Source organism: Diadema antillarum, unplaced genomic scaffold (genome assembly GCF_040938485.1).
Source record: "Diadema antillarum isolate AM-2024a unplaced genomic scaffold, OU_Dant_1.0 seq00000765_RagTag, whole genome shotgun sequence".
Lineage (NCBI taxonomy): Eukaryota > Metazoa > Echinodermata > Echinoidea > Diadematoida > Diadematidae > Diadema > Diadema antillarum.
This window is the reverse complement of record NW_027271655.1, coordinates 748,665-769,343: the sequence shown is the minus strand read 5'-3', so window position 1 is coordinate 769,343 and position 20,679 is coordinate 748,665. Positions and strand designations below refer to the sequence as shown.

The following is a 20,679-nucleotide window of genomic DNA, read 5'->3' as shown; positions in this document are numbered from 1 at the left end:
TGCACTTTCATGATAAGTTTCTGCACTTTCATGATAATTAATTTCTCTTTTCTATATGAATTGAAAAACAAAGACAAAATAACTAAACTGGGACTTAGCGTGCAAGTCATTTGGGAACGTGTGAGGCTATGATCTATTTAATTTATTTTATTTCTACTTGCAATATTGTTCAATGAAAATATTGATTAAATTCAATTCAAAGATTTATTGTCATGTGTAAGCATAAACAACGATCTACAGTCTGATTTCCAAGCATAATGAATGACAGCATTACGCATAGTAGATAAGAAATAATTACAGAAAATAACGTAAATGCACGTAAGAACACATTGGCATATTGAGATTAACATCACGTAACAATAAGTGTAGAGTTATTACACATGAACCTACATATACAATTTTGTGAACTCACAAACTTCTGTAACATTTTTGTCAACTACATAAATTGAGTGGAGTGAACCATAGTCCTGAAAAATTAATCAAAAGGCTGAATTTTGAAGTAACGAAAAGAAATCAGCCCTTCAACCGCTGTGATTTTTTTTTTTTTAAAGTGGGGTAAATTTCTCATCTTTTTGAATGCCATGTTTTCTCACCAGGCCATTTCTATAAGATTTATAGTGCCCGTATCGTACTATTTACATCTCTCCGAATTCTTTTTGTTTTCTGGTTTTTTTTTTTTTTTTTAGTGTACAAGTTTCAGATAATTGACTTCTGTGTTGATAAAGTAAAATAAGTAGCAAAAGACATTAAAGGGTGACTATCGTATCCGATGACTAAAACCATGCCATCCTTACTCTCTAATAAAAAATCGAGTGAAAATATTCACTCTTAAAGGAGTGAATACAAAAAAAAGAGTGAATTTAGAGTGAATTTGGAGTGAATTTGGAGTGAAAATATTCATTTTCACTCGTTTTAGAGTGACCTCAGGGATCACTCCAAAATCTTCGAGTGATCCCTGAGGTCACTCCAAAATGAGTGAAAATTAACATTTTCACTCCAAATTCACTCCAAATTCACTCTAAATTCACTCTTTTTTGTATTCACTCCTTTAAGAGTGAACGATTATTTTCACTCGATTTTTTTTTTAGAGAGTAGTTTCATCCGTGTTGCTCTTTCGATTTTTTTTTTTATAAGAGACGGTTGCCTCATGTGTGTTTGCTTATTTGTTTGTTTGTGTTTACATGCCTCCTTTTAGGCAATTTGCCTTAACAATAGTTTAGTAATTACCCACACCGGAAGAGACTGCATAACAAACGAACTTTGCGTTCAGCGGCAGTCCCCTCCATTAGCAACGATCGTTCTTAATTTCAATTCTGCATGATCAGAAAGCCACAGTATTCATTGTCAATTCACAGTATTCTTTTTTTTACCGCATTGTACTGATTTCGTGTTACTATTATGTAAATATTTTGTGTTGTTGGAAACGAAATGAAACTAACTGCTGCCATGGAACTTCAAGTGCGATTCTACTGCCGATTAATGGATGGAATTTAAAAAATACTATTGCGTTAATCGGGCAAAAACATCAGTTTTGATTCCAAGAAAATCACAAAGCTGTTGCACATGCATGCTTAGGCCTACATCACTGATTCTCAAGTAAAAACTTTATCGAAGAAAGATGAAAATGAAGGAAAAGAAGGACTGACTTAAATCCAGGTAACCTAGATTCACATAACCTCTTGGTATAGGCCTACTTCTTAGTATCAGTATCATTATGCCATTATTTCCCATAGTGTATGGCGTTTGATTGTTTTCACATTAATAATTTACCTTCCTGGCATATTCAAAACAAAATACATTATTATCATACCTCTGTCACGGTATTCTCACACTGTTAATTACTCCATTATAGCCAATCAGTATACTTTGTTACTTTTTACTCATGACCTGTTTGATCTTTTAACGTTCTTAAGATGTACTTTTTATGTCAAATATTTATCGAAAAAATGCATTCTGCAATATGTGGACATAATTCACTCCAATTTCTTTCACTATCCACTGCAAGTTGAATGGACCATAATTATGGTGCAATAATTCAATATCGTGAACGGATTTTGTTCTGTTTAGTACATGGTGCTGTTCTGCAAATATGTCTGTGATGTACATCGTACTTTACGAAATAATTAATAACAGAGAGACTCTTATAAAGCCTCATTCTACCGCCTAAAAAGATACTCATGGCCCTTTAGAACAGAGTACATTATATATCACGTTACAACAGATATGTATCACGTTACAAGACGGGGCCCTAGGCCCCAGTCTTGTAAAGACTTGTGATTGATTCAAATCAATCGCAACTTTACGATTGAATGCAAATCCATCTTATAAAAAAGTTATGATTGACATTAAGACGGAGAGCTGCAATCAATCAATCACAGGTTGCGATTGATTGCAGCTTTCAAGAGATTTGTGATTGATTGATTTCTATCACAAGTTTTATAAGACAGGGCCCAGTAATATTAATGGAGTTCAGCTTTATCGAGACGATAGAGACTGGTAGTTTTGTGGATGTGATCAACGAATTTGATTGATTGGTACTGTGCGTGTGCGTTCCCTACACACATACTCCCCAGTCTGTGGGCAAACAGCGTACGCGATCAGCCCGTTCGTTTTCAACGCATCGCGAGAGCTAGAGCTGTGCGTGCACTGATCAGCTGCTGTATGTATGACTTGCAGACCATGCATATGCGTTGACGAACTCTCTACGGATCGTACATTTCACATGCATCGCGCGTCCAGAGGCATCGAAGAGTTTCATAGGACAAGTTTATTACCGGGTTCCCGATCGGTAGATGTTGGAGTGATATTTTTTCTTTACCGAACTGTGGTTACAGCTGTTGTAGCTTAAGTTTACAAAATGAACGACGCGACTTTCAATATAGACGGTGGATATTTAGAAGGATTGGTCAGAGGCTTCAAGGGCGGCATTTTAAAGCAGACAGACTACGTAAACCTCGTCCAGTGCGAAATATTAGAAGGTAAGTCTACACACATAATATACACACACCAATGCAATGCCAATGGCAATGCAGCGTTGTGTCCGTCATTGTTGTCATGTCTCGTGACTGGATGGCTATGTATGTATAGCTAAATTTATGCCTATCGATGTGCATATGGTATAGACCCTATGTAGGCTATGGCTGGACGTTTAGTTTTAATGCATTCACATTCACTGTCCATAGTCTATCTAGTCTATCTGTAATGGGAATAGGCCTAGAACCACTGCAGAATACCCTTCTATTAAACTGATGTCGATGATACAGATCTGTACAGAGACACCCACACTAGAGTGCTAGATGTTTACCAGTTGTAGAATCTAGACCGGGGAGGGCGGGGGACCGGGGGCGAGGGGGGTGGGGGAGGTTAGAGAGGGATTGCTGTAAAGACCCCTTGTTTTTGTAGAGAACTGTCCAACATATCAACATTGTACATTTGTTGTTATCATTTTTGGTGTACATTGCAAAGTCTGTCATCCTCTATTTGCTACATTGCGGATTTGCGCGTTTAAGAATGAACTTTCACACAAGAGACTACAGCTACATGCCGTGGCCAGTGGTTTTGCATTCTTCACTGCCTGGCTGGGCTGGGGATTTGATGATGGCCAATAGTGAAAGATAGTGAAAAACCCGATATTAAACAAGATCAACAGCAAAACGATGATATCGTAGATTATAAATGCACATTAGAGTTACAGCATTGATCCTACTCCCAGATATGCTTGCAAGTTGTAAATCTGTCTTGAGTCAGCAGTAATGTGAATAGATCATTTTTTTAAATAGATGTTTGTTCAAACAATATTGAAGAAAAATGTGCAGTAAATTTTGTGTAAAAAATCAAGGCATCCCAATGATATGGCATGCCTTTAGATCTTCTGTTCTTCTAGTGAGTTCTGGAGTCTAGACTTCTAACTGTTAGAAGTAGAACGAGTGAAATCTAGAACTGGACATCATGATGATGTGACCACAGCTCAGTGGCTGCTTTGATTTAAAAGTCTGTTCCATGGTAGGCCACTGAGTTTGATGTTGACCTCCTGGCATTTAAAAGCATGCATTGTCAATACTTGTATACCAAGTTTATGTTTCTAAATATAAATGATTCCCTTATCTTCCTGTAATCTAATTATCTTTAGATTTGTGCATTGCTTTTTTGCATGCATTCTACATGTATTTGCACATTGCAATTGCTTTGCAAGAGTGCACCCTTCCATTGACCCTCATGTCCATTGTTAAAAGTAATCCCAGGCCCAGGGTATTATTAATGCACTGAAGTCACGAGTTAAAATGTCATGTACTGTCTGTATGTGTGTGTGTCATTGTGTGTGCCCTCTTGTTCTCAGGTAACTCAACACCATATTTTGTAGAAACTGCATCAACATGATGTACACAGAGATACAGTATACATTGTAATCTGATGGGCATGCATGCTAACAGTAATCAGTCATGAGTACAGGGTACAGTTGTATACAAATTGTACACATAATTACATTACAAACAATACTTTTTTCTCTCTCAGGTAAAATGGCAATGCTGTAAAAGTATAATGTGGGCAGCAAAAACAGTTGTGTGAGTGTAATGAGTAAGGCATGGGATATGACATGAATTGAGATTCACAGGAAATGTTGCTTATCATATCAGTCACTTCCAATTTCTATGCTTGCTGTTGTGTGCAGTGTGTGCTAACAGGTGAGGCAAGCAAGTACAATACCATCAGACTGTTCATCTCCATGGAGAGTCATACAGGAAGTTGACAAGGAACTCGTTGGTAGTTTTGTTTTGAGTTTGGCAGCCACAGGTTTAGTTATGAATGAGATGTAGACATTGTACATTTTAAAAGTACAGCTGTACACCACTGTACATGTAAGCAGGAATGGGAATAGTACAAATGATGTACATTTTATGTACTTAATCATCTAAGGTACTGTACATGTATAACAAGTTATAACTGTATCTGGTGTATCATTCATAAGTTACCTTTGTAACTTTTGTATAATGTACAGGCGTGTACATTGTAAGTAATGAGTTTTTGACACTGTACACCTGTATATCCATTACTAGTTCATTTTGAACTTGCTTAGTCTCTCTATCACTTATATTTATAACAGTGCAACTATGGTTATGTTTTTATCTTTTACTGTATTATCCCATTTTTTTTTCCAACCTTTGCTACATTCCATTACTTAGTCCTTTTAAACAGTTTTTTTTTTAGTGTTATCAGTGCATCAATTCGACCAATGAACTAAACAAAATTAAAGTTCATTTACTTCCACATAAAGAATTCATGTTTGTATGCTATTGACTCGAATATGAACATCTTAAATGTAGTATAAGAAAGAAAGTAATTTGCCCAGACTGGTACATTGTAGGTACACATATCCATGTACAACTTGTTGAAGTGACCACATTTGCATTTGGACTACCAAGGAAGCATTTGAAATGCTCATAAAATGAGTTATTGTAGCTACCATTGTAGAATAAAGTGTCTTTAGAGCAAAACTGCTGCCAGAGAACTTGAACATGGTACCTTATGATTGATAGTTGGTGTTGTTACGCAATTGGTATGAATTTATGAAGCTAAACAAATGTTGGACAGTGCTAGTATCAAAGCATAATGGAGATTATTTTCATTATGTTACGAAAATGACTTCTTTTCTAATGTTGTGATCTTTCTCCAGATTTGAAGCTTCACCTACAAAGCACAGACTATGGCAACTTCCTGCAGAACGAGCCATCACCTCTCACTGTCTCAGTCATCGACGACAAGCTCAAGGAAAAACTTGTGACAGAATTCCAGCATCTCAGAAACCATGCAGTGGATCCCATGTCCAAATTCATGGACTTTGTCACGTAAGCTACGTGTAGATGCTTTCCTTTTGTTAGAAGCATAGTCACTAACATTAGGAAACAAAATATAATAAAACTGAAGTAAGAAGGAGAGAATGAAAGAAGTTTGATATCAGATGTTAACTGTATTGTTAAAGGACAAGTTCACCTTCATAGACATGTGAGTTGAGTGAATGCAGCAATATTAGTAGAACACATCAATGAGAGTTTAAGGAAAATCGGACAATCCGTTCAAAAGTTATGAATTTTTGAAATTTCTGCTCAGTTACGGCTGGATGAGAAGACTACTATAACTTGTGATGTCATATGAGTACAACTACATAAAGAAAGTATAAAGAAAATTCAAGATATTCTCACTTTTTTCACATAATAAAAGAACGCTCAACTTCTCTCTTTCAGAAGTCAGGGGAAATGATATTACCCCTAACATAAGTCAGTAACATGTCAAAGAAATGTGCACTTTCTTCAAAAAGTCAAGTTTTGTGAAATTCTCTTTTAATTTTCCTTATATTGTTGTATGCATGTGACATCATACACTGTAGTAGTCTTCTCCTCCAGCAGTGATTGCACAGATACTTTAAAAATTCACAACTTTTGAACGGATTGTCGGATTTTCCCCAAACTTTCACTGATGTGTTCTACTAATATTGCTGCCTTCACTCAATCCATATGTATATGAAGGTGAACTTGTCCTTACATCTACTGATGTTGTACACATATCAAGCTCAAGCAAACTGAAATTCAAGTATCACAATCCAACGTTAGATAAAAAGAATTATATTTAGAAATGAGCAATACAGACAACATTAGGTAATCCATCTGTTTTGCTGTGGATCCTTGTAAAGTTCAACACTTGAAAACTTTTCCCTGTGTACAATGTACAGTTGTACACACTTCAAATCCTGTACATAGTGCTAATACTGAAAGTGGCAGTTAATGAGGTATGAGATGTGATGTTCACTTTTCAAGTTTGTTAATTCTGGCAGAATCTACATGTAGTCAGTGCCAGTCATTGTCAAATATTAAAATGTCAGTTTGTGAGACGACTTGTAGGAAATGGAAAACATGTATCAGATGTTGTAATGATGTTCCAATGTACACTGTATCTCGACTCTTATTCCCTTATTGAGTTTTCTTCTGTAAACAGACAAATACTTTGTTCAGTTGATGGATTATTTATGGGGAGGGGGCAGGGGGGTCATCATGTTTGTGAGCCTAATTATACATGTAATGCTTACATAAAATTGCAATTTGATTCAAACACATATTAGTCCAAAATACAATGACATCGGTTAAACCCATGTTGTGACATGTAGGGTACATTTACTTTGGGACTTGGGGTGTATTTAAGGACACTGCATTTCATCCCGTGTTGTTTGCCAGGTATATCTTGCTGTTCAAGAGAAGTACAGCTTCTGACTAAAACATATGATTCGTTTTTTACGTTCAAATCCACAGGTACAGCTACATGATTGACAACATCATCCTGCTGATCACAGGGACACTCCACCATCGCTCCATCTCAGAACTCATCCCCAAGTGTCATCCTCTAGGCAGCTTTGAGCAGATGGAGGCGGTCAACGTTGCCCAGACCCCAGCTGACCTCTACAATGCCATCATCGTGGACACTCCACTTGGTCAGTGTGACTTTAAAAGTCTTACCACAGCACATGCGTTTGCACTCCATGGATGCAGGGTTTCTAGAAAATTGTAACATTGTTTTTAGATACAGCTGTATACTAAATTCATACTCAGTAGCTGCCAGATGGATGATTACATGTTGCTTGCTAATTTAAGAATGAAAACTTTACTTCTAAGAAAATATGAAAAATGTGTGTTTGACAATATTAACAGAAAAAGATAGGAGGTCACCTACTGATATTTGTGATCTAAAAAATAACTCAAATCCAACTCTAGTGTAGGTTAATTGGTAAAGTGGTAAGTTGAGAAAACAGTCTACATTTTGTGTAAAATAGTGATGGAGAAAAAAAAAAAGATCAGCCACAGGCTTTGCACAAGAAAGAATGACCAGTGTGGATATTCAAAATTAGAGCTTTATACCCAATTATATTATCAGTCTTATTATAAAATAGTGTTCTATTTCTTTTATTCTCTGCTTTCTGGACTGTGTAGGATATTTCAGTTTGGGAATATCAAAACTTCTCTCACAAAGCATTCTTCTCATCTGAGAATTTTCTGCTCATATTATGGTATTTGATTTTTTTTGTCATCTATTTGTGACATGAAAAAGAGTTCTAAGCAATACAGCATTTTTGTCTCCCAATAGTCTACAGAATATTAAATCGTAAACCGACATGGGATGGAGCATTAATGCACATTTGATAGCTATCATTGCACTCCAAGAAATAGGCCATGGCATTATGCATGCAAATTATCATTGTAGTCATTGGTTGCAGTACAACATTCCATGAAGTAGATATACATTTGTATATTTGCTGCAGTAATCATTCTGTATTGAGATGGCTGTGAACACCATGTTACAAAATATAACTACATGTAAATATGTCATTAGTCTATGTTGAACAGGATAAAGTATAGACACCTGCTCGAAAGAGAAGATATGAATACATTATGTATTTGCCTTGTTAATGATTTCTCATCTTCTCTATCATTCCTGCAGCTCCTTTCTTCCAAGACTGCATCTCAGAACAGGATCTAGATGAGATGAACACTGAGATCATTCGAAACACCCTCTACAAGGCCTACCTGGAAGCCTTCTACAAGATGTGCAAGGACATCGGAGGTGCCACAGCAGACTCCATGTGCACCATTCTTGGAGTGAGTCTCCTTGTTTGGAGTAAAATTGTGATTTAAAGGCATAGTATACCATTTGCTGATGTAACAAAAACCCAGCATTAATGCTTTGAAATAGTTCTAAAATGTGAGTTAGGATAGAAATTACCACTGTGAAAATTTGAATCGGTAAAGTCAATGTTAAGTATTATACAAAATGTGAACAATAGTTTAATAATAATAATGTTTCCAGACTAAACCGTCTACAGTTAAGGTTTACTGACAAAAATACAGATACAGTGTATCTCCTTATATTTTAGGCTTTATTACGAAAATTTTATATGGTAGGACGTTTTGTGGTACAACAGACCTACACATACAGCGTATGCATAATGCATTAAATGTCACATCTTGAAAATTTTTTAAATCACTGTTCCCAGAGGTAAACAGAACCTTTAATTACCTTGAGACATATTAGCCCTCATCAGGTATGATGGCAAACACTTCCTAGAAGTAACTTCATTCATGTTTGGGGTTTGAGTATGCAAACATGTTAGAATACAATATTCATTAGGGGAATAACTGTTCTTTATTTTGACCTACTTGGAACAAAAAACAGATCAGAAAAACAGATGAAAACTTTACAATAAACTGGTAGATTATTGATGATGAATAGGGAGCAAAGATTGAAGAAACCAGATGATGCACAAAAAGGATGGAAAATGTTACTGCTCAGCTCAAAACCCCCAAAAGTAGGCTAAAATGAATTTCTACTTTCTACATAGTTAAGAAGAGTAGTAAAAAAAAAAATTCTAAGCTTTAAAATGATTATTACTTGTTGAAATCGGCCCAGCCTAACCCATTCCAAAAGTGATTGAAATGAGAGTTTGGCGGTGCAGTTCTGTCGAAATGGAAGAAAAGAGGATTTAGAATTAGAGTCACTTGGGTGTGCTGTGCAGAAATATGAAAGAAGATATATTCTATTTCCCAGTGAAAGTAGCGCTTGTTCAAATAAATATGGTTCTGAAAAACTGCTATTATTTCCATTTCTGTTTGGTTTAACGAAGACACCAAATTGTGACAATATGTAGAGAAAAGATTACTATTCCAGGTAAGACAAACTTTTAAAAATTTGAGTCATTTACCAAATGAGATGTTTTTGTCCATTGTAGAGAATCAGAATCACAGCTTTTTGTGGGTTTTATGCTGGGTGGTCACAAATGATTCAGGTGATGAATGGACAGCATTGATTAAAATTCATCGTTCTTGCACCACTGCAGTGAGGTAAAAAATTGACGTGTGTGTTTTTGAGAAGCTTTTCTGCAATAATCTTTGTTGTGAATGTCTTGCTGAAACTGCATGAAAATAACTCCCTCTTTACATGCAAAAATTAATGGGATACATATACAGCCCCCATACTGCATTGTACTGCTATGCTTTTGAAGTGCAATATTATGGCTCCTGGGCCGAGTATGAGACCACACAAATAGGGAATGGTAGGGGATTGAACCCCTTAAGAAGGCCATGCGATGTATGCAAGAAGTCCACCTCCTTCCACCCACTGAATGTGACACCTGCATTCGTAAAGATAATGGAACATGTCCCAATGCCTTCTGCAGCCATGGTGAGACATGCAGGGCATCTAGTGTAATGGGTTGTTTGGAGTTGTTTGCCTAGTTTTGGGTGGTCTTGTTGAAACAAATAAAAAAGAAAATTAACAGCTGAATAAAGAAAAAAAATCTATGATCATGGAATTGTCAGTTTATCAAGATTGCTTTTGTATCTGAACTATTTTTAGCCATGCCTTGAATTGTTCAACATATACAAGTTTCGATAAAGAGTGAGATATGCTCAGTCACTGTTGTTACTGAAATGTGATCCTTTACTTTCATCCATTTGTGCCACCTACTACCAGTTTGAAGCCGACAGGAGGGCCTTCATCATCACCATCAACTCATTTGGGACAGAACTGACCAGAGAGGACCGGTCCAAGCTGTACCCCCGCTGTGGCATGCTCTACCCTGATGGTCTGGCTGCCCTTGCCAAGTGTGATGACTATGACCAAGTCAGGGCTGTCGCCCACAACTATGCTGTAAGACATTCTTTATCCCACACCATTTCCTTTTGTAACCTAGTTTAAGTTGTTTCATTTACAACTAGTGTATTCCACAGGGTGTCCCCTGTCTCTCCGTGTTGAAAAGTAGGTTAGATAGTGAAGCAAGAGAAGGATACCAGGTACCACACTGTCCATATATTTTGATGGTAATCATCCAAGCAAGGGAACTAAGCTGTACAGGAGCTTGGGCAACAAGATGTACTGATAGATGGTTACCTGCACCAAAGTTAGGTCAACCAGATTATTTTATTTGGGTTTTCTTAGATTTTTGGCAATCATTTCTAATTTCATTGCTTGTTTGTGTGTTTGTTTGTTTGTTTGTTGGGGAATATGTGATTGGGCAGATTGAGTGAGAAGTGCAATAATTTTATTTCATTGATTTGATTGTAAATTTGTTTCTCATGTTTTCTTCTTTAAAAAAAAAAAAGACTTATTGGCGTCATAAGGTGATGATAGTAGTTTGGTCAGGACAGACTTGTAGCTATGTCTCTGTGAGATTAACATTTGTACAAACGTTTTCTTTTTTTAGGAGAGAATATGGTCTCTCTTGTAAGTCTGTGGTTGATTTTTCCTTCCTTAGGATGATAAATGCAGAAGTACTCCAAAGCAGTCCATGACACCATACATGTTGAAATATTGTTATAAGTGGAACATAGCATATAACCTCCAGATATATTGAAATAGGAATAAAAAAGAAAAGAGGCTGTAGAAAATCTCTAGCCTTATGCCAAGAGCAGTGCCAAAAAAATCCTTATCGTCTGCCTGCTACTAACTGATACTACATCCATGGTTTGTATTTCCACAGGAGTACAAGGTGCTGTTTGAAGGCTCAGGAACCAATCCAGGCGAGAAGACCTTGGAGGACAAGTTCTTTGAACATGAGGCAAGGACACCACAGATGCTCTTTGTTTAGAATAAAAATAGAAATGTCTTCCCTTCCCAGGGAGCCAAGGAATTAGTTTCTGTATTATTTCATTTTATTTTGGAACTTGTGATTCTCAGGAACAGACATGACATTGTCGTCCTATTCAATGTGAAAAGTTTTTTACCTGTCGACATGCTCTTTAGCATTGTATTAAATATTGCCATGTGTTAATTCATTCCTTCATTTCATATAATAGTTCATCACAAATATTGTGGTCACATAATTTCATCAACTATCTGTCTGAAGCATGTCGGCATTTTGCATGTGTAATGCCATAAGAGTAAATATAGATTATCATTATAGCATTCATAGAAGTTCCTGGAGTTTTTTGGGACTTCAATAGGTTTGTTTCAGTTGTGTATAAAGAGTTCTGACGCAATGCTGAGACTTTACGTTAATCCGTTGACTTTACCCACTTCCATTGGTCAGATGAAGTTTTAGCAGGTGGACCAAATTTTCACATACTCTAAAGCAAGATATTTTCACTGCATGAAAATTTTTGCCAATTGGAGCCAACAGCCTTTTTGCTGCATGAAATTTGCGCAAATTGCCACTGGCATTCAATGCATATAGTGCAGACAAGAACTTTCTCATGCATTTAGTTATGCGAATCTTGACATTCACAAAATTAAAATGTATGCGAACATTTCTGGTTTTACAGTAGATGAAATCATTCATGTGGTCATTGGCTACATGATATAAGTACCCAAGAGCTTGCTTGAATTATTAGGAGAATAGATGTGTAATGTGGATGCTAGGACTGCCATATGCCTGGTATGTATCTTTATAAATACATTGATAACTCCCTATGTCATTATTTGTGCTTTGTTAATTTGATGTTGTTATTTTGGGGTGGGGTTGGTGATATTGGTAGCTGCCATCACATGGTATTCTATGACAGATGAAGATTGTATGTGAGGTTTTGACTCTTACAACTTTTCTCCCCTTTGACAACAGGTCAGATTAAACCTCAACGCGTTCCTCCAGCAATTCCACTTCGGCGTCTTCTATGCATACGTCAAACTCAAGGAGCAGGAGTGCCGTAACATTGTCTGGATCGCCGAGTGCGTAGCTCAGAGGCAGCGTGGGAAGATAGACAACTACATTCCAATCATGTAAATTAATGTATGATAGTAAGAGTACATACAGCAAGCAATCAATCTTTGCTCTGCTTTTATCATTGATTTGACAAAGGTGAGATTTAGGGGTGGGGTTTGTCTGGGCAGGAAGGACATGCAAAATGAAATCTCTCGGTGTCCGTATACTGCTTTTGGACAAGTGAAGTCACGTACGTTTTTGACACAGGCATAACCATGTTAATGACCCAACTCATTTTATGTGGTGGACTAGACATGGAAAATGTTTGAATGTCATCGTTTATTTTTCTCTTCAAGTTGTGACAGTAATCATGTGCAACCTGCACAGCGTGGTATTGTTATGTGATGAAGTGACAAGCTTGATGGACGGATTGATCTTGACATCGAAGCATTCTCCCATGTCCGCTTTGTCAAGTTTATCTGTTCAAAGGCCCCACCTCTAGCCATGTGCAATTGGATTAATTGCTTGCTGCTAACAGCCAAATGTTTATTAGGAACTGTTCATGGAGTTATGTTGGCAGAGCGTATACTTATATATTGTTAGAGTGGTATACATTATGCATACTATAATATATATCAAGTTTGTTCCTGGTATGTGGATGGTGCGAGATATTGAATAAGCCTAAAAAAGATATAGGTGCCACAAGTGGTGTGAAAAGATCATTGGGGGTGTCTGTCTGTAACAACATTCCTGTGTATGCATTGGAGTGTAGATGACATTGCAGTCAATCTTTCTGTTTAATCCTTCACAACATTTCTGTGTTTTAGTTTTCTAGGCCCTTGAGTTTGGTCGCCATGAAACATTTGTGTCATTGTATACTAACATACCTCCTCTGGTTGCTGGGACACTAAGCAACATTGTTGCTGTAAATTTACAAATTGCATTGCCCTGTTTTGGTCGGCTTATTCCTTGTTTTTTTTTAAAGATTTTTTTTTCCATTTTCTGCTTTGTATCAATCCCCTGCAGAAGCAAAGCATTTTGAGTATTCCCATGTGAGTCATAATATAGGTTTGTTTTTCATAAGTTTCATATTTATGGTATTGCTGGTATTGTCTCATAAACGTGTGAATGCTGTAATTCCTCAGATATGTTTCTTGACCCAACTTCTGATTAGCATTGCCTCCATTTTGTGTTGTTAGATTTAACAAATGAAAATGTTTAAAATCCATGTATTGTGTAAATTCAAGTGGGCATTTATTATCCCCTACATGTTACGTCTATTACATAGCTTCCCATGTGCAATTTAACTGTTTATATCTTATGTGTTCTATCAATCTAGAACCTCAACCTCGTGTTGAATGAATTTTTTTGCCAGTTTACCAGTTTGTCACGTAAGCAAAAGTATGATGTGCTGTGACTTCAGAAACTTGTGGCTTTAAGCCACAGGACCTTAAAAATCATGGGTAGGCAAGTGATAAAACATCATAGAGAAACTGTATATTTTTATGTTTTGTAGCCAAGCTAGCATCAATATTTGTATTTGTGTTTGTATTTTGATTCTTTCATTTAGTCATATTTTCATTCCAAACACAATACTCTGAAGCATGTTCTCATTAAGCATGTACAGTGTATATCATAAACCAGTTTTGTGAAGGACTGGATGGAACCCGATATTATGTTAGTCATAAAACATGTATTCCCTGAAATTCACTAATCCTCACATATCTGACAAGCATTTAGAAGTGACATAATGAAGTCATAATCACAATATTTTGTGTAATTCTCCCTGTCAAAGGTACTGCAATGAATCAGCCAATGGTTTGGTGTGTACTGCATCTCTCTACCTTTAACTGTCCAATGCTGTGTGATACTTTCTGTTATGATTAGAAGCTGCCAATTTATTTTAAGTGAATTATAACAATTTTCTCTGTCAAAAATGACACACAAAAAATAGAAAGAGATTAAAGACTTTAAGTGATGGTAATATGCCCACCCAAATCAAATCTTCACTTAGCCCTTTGCATAGAATTTCACGAACAGAAGTAAAAGTACAGGTAGATACAATATGCAGAAGCTAGGGTAAATTGTCCTCTCTGTTTCATTTGGTCAGCAATATGTGCATTTGCAATTTCCAAATCTTTGGTTTTCTTTTTAAGTACAAAAGAAGAAGATGATCAATAATTTTCAAAATTCTGCTAGGTTTATTTGGAGACATTGGTTTATCCATATGTTTCATGTTCCAGCTGTGTCAAATTGCAGTACATTATATCAGGTACCAATAGTACTTCGTGTATATTTCTAGAGCTGTTTGGTTTTCCTGACCCAACAGGAGGCTCTTTGACGTCAGAATGAATTCTTTAGTCCTAACAAAAGAATATCAAAGCCTGTCATACTTAGCCAATCATTGTCTACAAGATGTGTGAAAGCATCTCCCTGAATGCTCCTTGGTGTCATCTATGATTTGATATGTAAGTGCTGGCAACCCCAATTAATGCCACAATTCTTAACATAACTTTGCTGGAATTATTGGTGTAATTCACATTTGTTAATTGTATTAATTGTGTCAATTTGTTAATTAATTCTCATTCGTTTATTATGATAATGATCATACTTAGGGAATATTAGTTGTTTCATAGATCAGGAGACAGTTCACTTTGTATAAGGAAGGCTTGATGTCTACAGAAATTGGGAAAATCAGAAAACGTACACACCAATGACATTGAGATATTCTAGTTGTTGTTGTGGGTTTGTTTTTTTTTTTGGGGGGGGGAGGGGGAGATGGTTTGGTTCGTTTTAATTTAGTTGGTTTTTTTTTTGTCCCATGTTGGGGAACAGTACTGTGGGGTATTTTATGTGTGGCCAATATTTTGACTACACAGTATATTCCTAAGACATTTTTTAATGGGAGAAACATGATCGCATTGTTTGTTGTTAATGTACGTGCATGAATATCAATAGTAAGTAAATGTCAGAGATATATTGTATTACTTATTATACGTGAAATATATGTGGTGTAAATGATACAAAAGTCAAGTTTAGGGAGTCTTCATTGTCTGTTCGATGAGAATGTGTTAGACAAGAGTTGCAGTGAGAGTAGATGTCAGTTGTGAGTGCATTGTCAAATTCTTATCAGGTAGGTGCATTGTGTTATTAAGCGCTTTTAGTAATAGAGATGTTGTAACATTACTCATAGGACCATCAGAATACGTGTATAATGTTCACCTAGAAAATAGTGTGACATGTGACTTTCTTTACTGAAATCCATTGCATATAAAAAGAAATTACAAATGATCAAACACTGAAGTCATCGACAAGATTTGAAAGAGGCATGAATTTACTTCAAAGATAAGCAAAATCAAACAATGTTATGCATGTACAATTTATTCATAATGCTGCAGAGCCATTGCTTGGCATTCATTACATAGAAAATCTTCTAAAAACGTTAATAATCGGTTACTGTCGGACTGTAGGTGTAGACAAATTCTGCATCGCCCAAGCTATTTTCCATTACGACGTTATGCACCTTTTTCCCTTTCGCTTTACAATAACGTAGCACCAAGACGCAGCATAAAATTTGTGCACGCTTTGATGCAGATGTTTGTGCTTTAATTCATACATGACTTATCATGTTCCTGCAAAACGTATTTGTCAGTGCAGTCCTCTTCAATCAGTAATCACAGCTCAGGGTAACATGATTTCTGGCCTAGATGTAGTACTGTCAAATCTGGTAAAAAGACACAAAAAGCATAAACAGTGACATTGCAATAGGTAAAATTACTGACAGATGACATACTAGTAGCCCTCTACAAAAACTGATAAATAGATTTTAAAAAAATCACCCAATCACCAAATCCACCCAACCCCAAGTCGCTCAAATTTCAATGCTGGAATGCAAAATGTACAAAGCAAATGAGAAATAATGTACGTGTACACACAAAGAACAAACATAATTGGTAATGATGTGAGTTTCATCATCTGTGAAAGACATCAAATCAATACGGAGCATCAGTGTCATCGAAGCTATCGATAGTCACTATAAAAATGTATATATGTATGCATGCATGCATATGTCCGTACATACATGCATACATACATACATACATACATACATACCGACAGACAGACACACTGTATTTGCTCTCATGTAAGCTCGGAACGATTTGCAGATTGGTTACAGAGGATTTAGATGCAATTAGAAACACGACAAAAATCATTTGTTATACACTGCGAGACGACTAACTCGTCATGTCTTAACATCAACATCCAACACCTCAAATCGAGTACCGGTATAGATCAATACCTCCACATTTCAGTGCATCATGCACTGGGATGAAATATGATAATTAAAGGGTCACATCCAGTTCTTTTAACCCGGTGGATTCTGGAGAACTGTAGCTGTCCATGCTACGGTAGAATGGGGTCGGCGAACGCACACTGTGATTCGATGCCCAGGTTGTAATTATTGCCTTGTCCTCCTTTGTATTCGCTGGTCACGATCCTGAACCAGCCCCCTTCACCCTGAACGACCCAAAACGAAACATGAAGAAATATTCAAAGAATGAATAAATATCTGCGTAAAATAACACTCACAGTAGGTCAAATAGGGGAAATATAGTTAAATGCATTTCACGTCATTTATGCAAGTTCAAGATAATTCATTCCTTTGTGATTTTCAAAAGTTTGCCGTGTTGGTAATGAGTTTTGTCAGTTACGGCATAAAGAAATCATCCTCGTCATTAAACCACCAAATATATTGAAACCTGGGTCATCAGTTAAATAGGTCTGCTTCTCAACGAAATGACAATGATTGACTAAAGACATTCTCGTTATCATATTCTGCAAATGATGAAAAACAAATATACAACACGGAGAGACGAGTGAAAGGGGAAACAGAAGGCAAAGACAATGAGATTACCAACGAGTAAGAAATTTTAGCCCAAGTATGATTCCCCCCCCCCCATTATGATAGCAATTGCTAGAATAACAACTATCACCAGTAAACAAGGACGTGAATACTGATGCCTAATTTCTCTCGAAATTGTCAAAACGGGAGGGTTTACAGCGTTAAGTCGAAATTTCATTTGGGCTTTGACGATTTATTAAGAAAGGATGACTGGTGTATTGGTTGAAGTTTTGTCTGTAGTATCATATCATCAGTCTGCAAACTAAAATTCTTGGGTCTGGGAAGGGTCAATATAGGCTATGTAGGGCTAAATAAAGGATAGATATGTATGATTGCGTATAGAGATCTGTAGGGAGCTGTTTGTGTTCAATCGTAACTTTCACTGAGATTAGTAGTTGTGATGAGAGATGTGTTTTGTGTTGTCGTGTTTATTGTACAGATGTCAATGGAATCAAAATTTCTATGTCACATCACAGACCAATAAAAGATGAATCTGAGATGAATTACCAGCACCAATGAAAAAAGATTCATTCTTATCTTGTCTATCTTGTCTACAAGACAAGTACTATTACATGACGATGTATTTTCACCGTTGGCTTACCCATGGCGTTCCCCAAGAGTTCCTCACTACCCAGAATTCCACACCGGAACTGTCCACACCCCAGCCAACTACAGACACAATGTGGTTTATCTGTGCGTACAAACAGAAATGATAAATAGATTAAAGATAAGAAAACAAACAGATAATTATTATGAATCGCAACGAGCCGTATTAGGTATATACCTCATGAGTCTTATATTCATTAACTCAGTTTGAAGGAGACCTCCGGATGATTTTCAGATTTTTATATTTGAACAACTATAAATTAGTTATACTGAGGACAGAGTTTCAGAATGTATGATAATTGGGATGAAGAATAAGAATAATTTTCAAAATTTAGAACAAATTTGAATGAACAAGGATGATGACATGACAGAGTCACCATAAGAATGCATAAGTTGGGGCTCAAGGAAGCAGAACAAAAGAAGAAGGCATGCATAGATTATACACAGGTGAACTCGCAAGCAAACGGTATTGTAATGGAATTACACTGCTACATTTCTGAAATATGTGAACCTTCTATGTTATCATACTTGTTTAGTGTAATTTTTGTAAGGTTTTTCAAAGTATTGTTTCTCTGCTCAAGAACCACAATAAATTCCACAAATCAATACGTGGAGTTGTATACTTAGTATTTATGCACTACATGAATGTGCAATTATGAAAATCATCTGGAATGCTCCTTTAAATTTACTTTCATATTTTTTCAACAAAAAATAAACAATACATTGTGGTAACATAAAACGGGTACGTTCGTTATACCGAAGGTTCATTAATGCAAAATGAAATAAATTTCGTTATTCAGAGGGTTTGTTCTTCTGAAACACACAAATTCACCATAGCTTTAGAGGTTCTTTAGTCAGAAAACGAAAAAGGGTCCGTTAATCCAAACATTTCCTAGCGTAATTCCAAATGTTTGATATTCGGAAGGTAATCCCAAAATAAAATACAGTTCATTATCCTAAAGGTTCGTTAATCCGAAATTAAAACAGGGTTAGTTATTCCAAAAATGAAAAGAAGTTGCGTATTATTTTATATAGCAAATTTGACAAGGGCATCTTGTCTTGTTGCCTCTCAACTTCCTATCAATTTTCACAAGAAAATATAAGACAATTTATTTTTACTGCGATCTATAAGGCAATTGACCCCCCTTTTATCTACAAATTTTACTACAATTTTGTAAGCTAAGATTTTCTTTATTGACGGTACTGTATTCATTGGCAGCTTGACAAAACGTACAAAGTCCACAGAATAATTATTGTAGTAGTATTTTATTTAGAGAGCTTAAGTCAATTCAATTCAACTTCTGATGAGGTCGGAGGCCAATGACAAACCAATTACCATGATGACTGTATGGGCAGATCCAAGGGGCGGAACCTGATAAAGATTTGGATTTTATCATGTTTGTTCTTTTTCAGTTTTAAATGAAGGCCTACTTTTTAGCCCATGTACACAGGATGTTACAGGACATATGCAGTTTCTATGCCATCATAGAAACTCATTCTCAGTATACTTACAATACGCATGATATACAAACACTTTTATTGCTAGGTATTCTTTAATTCGATTTTCTTTATTAACGTTAAAATCATATTCACATAGAAATGAATGCCCACATAAAGATGTGACAGCAGTCAAATCCCACTTACTAATGCCGCTTGATGACATACGCTAAGAACAACATTGTAGATAAGATTCATGTGAGAAGAGTTATATAACAGTGTATAAAGCCATGCAGTCATGTGTAGAAAACGATTACTGCAAATTATTCACCTTGATAAACTTGATCATACTCGTTAATGTGGCTTGATCGCAGAAAAAAAGTGTTACAAAGGCAAAAAGAGAGAAAAATATATTAAACACAAATACAGACTATATCTAACACACACAGAGCATAACCATGAACAGATAACAGTATTTAATAACTAATTTGTAGTTGTGCACATTGTATAACTTGCTCATTAGTCTCTCATTTATACTTACCGCTGGCGACGGAACGTACTCTGAGTACACCCCACCTGTGTAGTTCTCCAACTGATCGGTTGCTTCGATACCGCAACTGAGTATGGATAGGAAGTGTGTGAATGGCAAAATCAGTCAACATATCATTGAAATAACAAAAAAGAATACTCACTAGCCAATTCAGTTTAAAAGCACACAATCATGTTGTAATTATACTATGTGTTGCCTTGAGATTTTGTATAATATTGCATTATAAATGAATATTTCATGAGATTATTATAATTTTGAATTTATTGTCACGCGAGAGGGGGGGGGGGAAGAAAGAAATGAAATGAATCCTTCTGGCTGCCACTAATACAAATGTGACATGGGGGAGTTGGAGACCTATAATCATACTAAATTGCTGCCACCAGTTAATCTTTGAAAGGAATTAACAAACCTTATTCAGGAGAGTTATACTACTCCAGTTCTCAATGTTATCACAACACTGTTACACTAACGAGAGTCTGACCGTTATCTGATCGTGAGGATGGTAATGTC

The 20,679-nt window shown here is 36.3% G+C and overlaps 2 protein-coding genes across 2 annotated transcripts in view; one reads left to right on the top strand and one right to left on the bottom strand.

Moving 5' to 3' along the window:
- Positions 1 to 2,736: 2,736 nt before the first annotated feature.
- On the top strand, positions 2,737 to 13,349 carry LOC139738715 (V-type proton ATPase subunit d 1-like). The gene is made up of 7 exons (XM_071649352.1): positions 2,737 to 2,978; positions 5,672 to 5,843; positions 7,299 to 7,477; positions 8,482 to 8,639; positions 10,510 to 10,686; positions 11,516 to 11,593; positions 12,593 to 13,349. Exons 1-7 carry the CDS (start codon positions 2,858 to 2,860, stop codon positions 12,752 to 12,754), a joined length of 1,047 nt encoding a protein of 348 aa, XP_071505453.1. The 5' UTR covers positions 2,737 to 2,857; the 3' UTR covers positions 12,755 to 13,349.
- A 3,483-nt stretch (positions 13,350 to 16,832) lies between these two features.
- Positions 16,833 to 20,679, bottom strand: part of LOC139738714 (cathepsin Z-like) — a 29,671-nt gene continuing 25,824 nt past the window's right edge. Inside the window, exons 5-7 of the mRNA XM_071649351.1 lie at positions 20,161 to 20,236; positions 18,178 to 18,267; positions 16,833 to 17,191 (exon numbers count right to left, since the gene is read on the bottom strand). Coding sequence (XP_071505452.1) covers positions 17,078 to 17,191; positions 18,178 to 18,267; positions 20,161 to 20,236 — 280 coding nt within the window. The 3' untranslated portion in view covers positions 16,833 to 17,077. The remainder of the gene's footprint in view (positions 17,192 to 18,177; positions 18,268 to 20,160; positions 20,237 to 20,679) is intronic.

Coding starts and splice junctions, on each gene's coding strand:
- LOC139738715 (XM_071649352.1), top strand. CDS start 2,858: ATGAACGACGCGACTTTCAATATAGACGGTGGATATTTAGAAGGATTG. Junction 7,478..8,481: donor CATCGTGGACACTCCACTTG/GTCAGTGTGACT, acceptor TCATTCCTGCAG/CTCCTTTCTTCCAAGACTGC. Junction 10,687..11,515: donor CTGTCGCCCACAACTATGCT/GTAAGACATTCT, acceptor GTATTTCCACAG/GAGTACAAGGTGCTGTTTGA.